General features: G+C 35.0%; 1 protein-coding gene across 1 annotated transcript; it reads left to right on the top strand.

Moving 5' to 3' along the window:
* Positions 1–1,020: 1,020 nt before the first annotated feature.
* On the top strand, positions 1,021–5,760 carry LOC134257942 (LHFPL tetraspan subfamily member 7 protein-like). Its single transcript, XM_062740522.1, has 3 exons — positions 1,021–1,371; positions 2,993–4,033; positions 5,437–5,760. Exons 2-3 carry the CDS (start codon positions 3,652–3,654, stop codon positions 5,661–5,663), a joined length of 609 nt encoding a protein of 202 aa, XP_062596506.1. The 5' UTR covers positions 1,021–1,371; positions 2,993–3,651; the 3' UTR covers positions 5,664–5,760.
* The last annotated feature ends 218 nt before the right edge of the window (positions 5,761–5,978 follow it).

Here is a 5,978-nt window from a genome sequence, read left to right as displayed (position 1 = left end):
TATCTATATTGCATCATATAAAAACCTAAATAAGGCCAAAAAAATCTTTTTGCTCCTGAAAAAAGAAATTTTACTAGACAGCCTCTAAAAACACGAAGCCTTTTATGGATATATCAGACACAAGAATGGTAATCACTCATTGCTATTATACTTAACTACCATCTCTTAAGAATAAATCTGCAATAAAGGGGAGTCTACTTCAGGAGCAGACTGTTAAGTGGGTAATGTCACGATTGTTCTCCCACCGGGCCTCACTGGCATGACATTAATACACAGACGATGCTGGGGACCTCGGGTAATTGGTCGCTAATCAGGTCTGGGATGTACCGGGGATATTATCACGGGAGTATACAATGGTCCATATCGGAAACTCAAGTGTATAAATAGACAGCGATAAATGGAATGGAATGGAGAAAGGCATTTGTGTTGCCCTGATTGATTGACGGGAAACAGACCCGGAGTAAGTTATAAGACTTTCCTTGACAGGTCCTGGAGTACTGCATGCCATTGATTAAAAACGTCACAATAGGCCCAGGTCATCGGAATTCTGATCAGCATCGGAGACAGTTTTCTTCAAAACAATTCCTTGTCGCCTTGACAAATACACTTAGTTTTAATTATTCAAGACAATATATGTTTAATTGATTTTGAATTTCAAAAAAGAATAAAAATTTGGAAATAATGGCATTTTTAACAGCTATGCTGATTGCATTCATTTGAAGAGTGATGATTTATGGTTTTTAAATTATTACGTTTGACGTACATAACGCTACACATCTCCAATCTTGATCTCTTTTCATATATTATTCATCAAAGCACTGACTTGGCAAGGCATAAAGAATTGTTGAAAGCTCATTTCAAAGACATTACACAAGTCCTAAAGGAATTCCATTGTAGCCTCCTCGATACAAAACCATCGCAAAAAACTCCATGCAAAATCATTCATAACCACTGAACAGGAGATTTTCGATGGTGAAAATTGTATGTATTCATAAAGGATTAAAGGAAAGCTATTATGTACAATTGAGTTACTATTGATCAGAGACTGTCATATATTTACAAATCTGTTATATTCCAGCACTTCTGTTGTTATCTCATTGCTTGCTTCCGACTGCACTCGCAGACTTTTTCAAACAACTCAAATCAAAACAGCAGAATTACCAGGAAAATAACTATCCGGCAAAGGTGTAACTTGAGTACAAACTTTGCATCTATTCAACTTTAAAGACTGCTCCAGTTAGAAAATTGTAAAAGGACCCGTGTAACATTGTAGACCATCATTAGTGATGCTTCTTACTTGACAATATAACCTTATTCTGGGCTATACAGTGTTAAAGAGGAGGCGTATTGTACGAGGGGTCCAATGTTAAGGTTTGTATTGGTTAAGTTTAAGTTTGAATTCTATCTTTCAAGCATGCATGTTCCAATCAACTCTTTTTTTTTTTTTTTGGTTTTCAGTTATTGCATTATATTCAACATTGCAATGATAGTGTTGACTTTAATATTTCATTGAATTCTTTTATTTTATTTTTTGAATACTCAGTATCTTTTGAATATTAATTTAAACTAATTTAGAGCTAAGTTACACCTTAGTTATTTACCAAAGAATTTTAATCAATTTGAGAACACAAAACAACTCTCTCAGAAACACTACGTCGCAAGCCACGGAGTTGGCATGGTTTGTGTCCAATTTATTTCCACAGAATGGACACAAAACTCGTGGCCTGCAAAGATGCCAGAAACAATTCTACTATATATCAAATTTCAGACGATGCATTTAAATGCATTGGTTAAAAAAAATAATTCCATATGTATAGAATACGTGTAATATATAAAGGTATGACAGGCACTTAATTAAAGCAACAGATTATAAGTAATGATAAAGTTTAAGTGTTCTGAGATATCTGCTCAAATCATCGATATAAAGTGTGCTATTATTGCTGTAAAAAATGTTTAAACAAGATGTCCCAATCATAACAAATAATCGGTTTATGTGGAACAAAATCTTAGGACAATTTACATTTCCCCTCTAAGTATATGAAATCCTTGAGATATTAAATTTGTGGATTTAGTGTTTTATCGTGTTCTAGACTGCGTGTTAGAGTGTGTCGATGATATATCTATTGATTTGGCCGGGGTATCCTGTGTGATCCTACAATCAAGGAACACTCGGGTCATCAAAGGAAGGCAAACATACTCTCTCCTCTCTCGCTCGCTCTTAAAACACTCATTAGAAGACAATTGGATTACTATCTATATAAGCCGTGACAGAATTGATGAACACTTCAGCTTGGCCTTTAAGAATTCGCTTTATTCTAACTAATATGCTTTTTAGAATTGTATTGATGTAGAAAAATGAAATAAATTCAAAAATATTATACTGTGATTATTTTTATGAATTATATAGAATCCAACGTTAGCAGTAATGGGAAATTTCTGTATATTGTCAGAAACAAAACTTCACACTTAGCCTTAAATTAAGCTACTTGAACAGGAGCCAACAAAATAAAAGTCGAAAAGTAAACATCAAGTTTCACTTAAGAAATAATAAAGGCATAAGTAGCTCAATTTCAGTTTTAGGCAGGTGTCTCCGGAGAATTCAATTCCGCGCAGAGCAAAATTGCTCAAAATGAAGAAAATTGCTGAATTTCAGGGCATTGATTATTCACCTTGTAACCATATGTACCTCAATATATAAAAAACATGCTCTCATAAAATTTGTTTGAAAATAAGATTTAATCCAAACAAAGTTAATTCACTGCCGGGGACACCATAAATTCTGATACCCCAAGATTTCCTGTTGGTTTAGTTTATCCGGAATAAGACCTGAAAACTATTAACATGCACGATTTCAAAGACTTTTTAAATTAGAGGGGAAGAGATATTGCATTGAATTTGGTTATTCCAAGTGGGAGACTCTGTACCATCGCAGCATGCGCGCACGTGCTTCATGACTAGCGTAATATAATGTGTTTTGTTTCTTAATTACAAGGGGAGAGGCTTATTGAGAGAATGCAGAACATGGTTGGTCAGTTTTAAGTCAAAGGAAGTGCATGACAGCAATGATGCGGTTTATTTTCCGATAACGAAGTATCAACAGGGGATATTTTTTATCGTGAGGAGCCGGGGATAAAGCGGGGATCAGGTTTCTAGTATCCGTGGTATTGGTTTTCATCCACTGATTGAGTTAACAACTCTTCATAGATATATACATCAGATGTGAATGGACCTAATAGGATTAGTCCCTCGGGAAATAACCCCGTCTACAGGTGTTTGCGGCGATAGGTTCTATAAAGACTTCACAGGAACGATAGTTGATTTTCTCATTCTTGTACTCTAACGATGGTAATGAAGAGCATTTCCATATATATTTGATTCTTGTGATGTTTTATATATGAGGGGATCGATTTATTGTTTTAGATCGAAAGTGGCTTTTCAAAGAGTAAAAAGGAAAGTAAACATTTGGACCATTTGATGAGTAAAAGCTTTGGATGTGAAATCAATACCTAAGCACTATTTGATGAAAATGTGAAAAGTATTAACAGTTTTAATTAGTGAAAGAGGGACAGTCGTTAATCTTACATCAAAAAGGATGGAGGGAGCTCGCCTCGCTGTGTGTCGTCTGCGATCTACTTGTTACAATGAAATATAATGGTATCTTTTGTGTTTTGTCTGTGGATACTTTTGACCGCCGCTATTGCAGCCGTTTGGTCTGTGAGTCTGCTACAGCCGGTATGGGTACTACACCCGGACAATGTCCACTCGTTTGGACTACAGAAGTACTGTGTGTTAGACACCCAGGAACGAGGGGATGTACATGGCAGTGCGCTACAGAGGAAGTGCTTGTCCTACGGGAAAGAGTTACACATAGGAAACATTCCATCAGGGACCTGGAGGGCGGCATTTCTCCTCTTTTCTTCTGGAATTCTCCTCTTCATTGCTAGTGTACTAACTGGACTTATGTCACTATTCATCCAAGGAAAATGGGATAAATATGTGTCCACAACAACGAAATATATTCAATCAACTGCAGGTAATGTAAGATAAGACTTAGAGGATATTAGGATTTTGCTAGTTTGATTAATATTCAACATGTAAATTTGTTTTGCTGTTTTGTGATGCTCTGACATTTATTACTTTGTTAAAAATTGTGTCTGAGTTAATATTTTTTTTAGATAATGAATAGATAAACAAAATTCAATGTAATTTTTCATAAAAATCAACAGTTATTGGGAAACTAAAAAACGATTTGGATGTACTTTTGCAAAATGAATAATTAAGTAATCAATTACTGTCTTCCTGCATCATCCGCCATCTGAAAAAAAAATGGTTTCAAAGTAGGAAATTATCTACCGCCGCTCCATGCTCGTGTCTATAGGACCTGATAAATCGAACGTTTGAGCTCAAGTCAAAAGTGCGTTCATACATAATAGTACATCACCAGTAGTGGCAATAAACGCCAATAAAGCTCCATTTTTTAGCCAACACGACACTTGTGTGGCACCTTCTGCATCTCAATCTAATCTTTACAATATAGCATTACATCGTAAATTCTGAGCAAAACTCTCTTTGAATCGGCCCGATTTTTTTAGCAATATTCATAAACTTTGCCGTTGGTTGCGGTGTTATCTGTAATCCTTTGCAGGGACATGTGGTAAAACTATCAATGTCTTGTTAATAAGCTTATTATCTTACAAAACACAAACACACACCCGCGATCAGGGGGTCAAAAAGATTATTTTCTTTTTGATAATGTCAAAAATTTCCTCAGGATCACTAAAGGGACACGGTTATTTAACATGTTGTAAAAAACAACATACTTTCAAACTTGCATTTTGGAGAGAGAGAGAGAGAGAGAGAGAGAGAGAGAGAGAGAGAGAGAGAGAGAGAGTACAGATAAGAATTAGTTCTGCTACTGTGTATTTTACATGGCGATCAATGGAAGAGTTAATTTCTGGAATTTAAAAAAAAATTAATTAAAAATCCACATACGTATTCGACAGAAAGGTTATCAATTTATTTTAAAGCAAGTTAAACAAGTGAAAAAATTTGCGAAGTCCTTTTAAAATGAACTTAATTCAAATACCAAGATATCGTTTCTAACAGAACGGAAAATTCACTAAAGAGTTCAAGAGCTTAAATTCACTAGTTTCTTCAACAAAGACTGATGGTGATCTCCCAAAAAATATCCCATTTGCTAATGTTTTAGGCAAATAAAATTTGTATAAGTATGGATCCTATATATGTTAACATATGCTTTACTATGAAAGATCAAAATACCCTAGCTAGTCATTGGTATATATACATACATGTAGATGGACGTTGTCTTTTTAGGAGATATATATTATTTTGTGTAACTATGGTACCTGTTTTGGATGTAAAGTCATCTTACATAAAAGATATATAATAATCACTCCTTTTTTCAATTGTTTCCAGTGCTCGTCGTAATGTCTGCTCTTCTGACCTACCCCCTCGGATTTGGAAGCCATTTTTTTCGGTACTATTGTGGTTCCGCGGCAGGACCCTATTATACAGGGCAGTGTAGCGTGGGGTGGAGCTACATGCTGGCCATAATGGGCGTGGCTTTGTCAGTCTTCTGTCCTATCCTGTGGAGTTTTAGGTGGATCAAGCGTGATGACGTCATGGAAGGAATACCCGTTTGACTGTGAATTATGACATTAAGAGTATTAGAACATTATTTCATATCATTCCGTGAATTTGAGTCATATTATATATTAAAAACATGTTAATACAAATTGCGATCGTGTTCGATATTTATTTTAAGTGAGCAGTTTATGGAATACATTTTACAAAGGAATAAAGATACGCTTTTGAAAGCACAAAATTTATTTTAAAGAAAACATACTTACTACATGTAGTTGTAAAAAAAATGCTAAGAGTTATTTCAAGAAAATAAAACATGTGCATTTTAACTTTTCACGTTACTTTGCTGCGTGCTTGAAAAATTGAATTGCCTG

The sequence above is a fragment of the Saccostrea cucullata genome, unplaced genomic scaffold (genome assembly GCF_032062105.1).
Source record: "Saccostrea cucullata isolate Sc308-1 unplaced genomic scaffold, CSIRO_AGI_Scuc_v1 ctg800, whole genome shotgun sequence".
NCBI classification, from domain to species: Eukaryota; Metazoa; Mollusca; class Bivalvia; order Ostreida; family Ostreidae; genus Saccostrea; species Saccostrea cuccullata.
Note: the sequence above shows the minus strand (reverse complement) of the source record. Positions and strands in the feature narration are given on the sequence as shown.

Excerpts from the sequence above, each read along its gene's own strand:
- LOC134257942 (XM_062740522.1), top strand. The coding sequence starts at position 3,652 with ATGGTATCTTTTGTGTTTTGTCTGTGGATACTTTTGACCGCCGCTATT. Across the intron at positions 4,034-5,436 it reads ATATATTCAATCAACTGCAG|TGCTCGTCGTAATGTCTGCT; the intron begins GTAATGTAAGAT and ends AATTGTTTCCAG.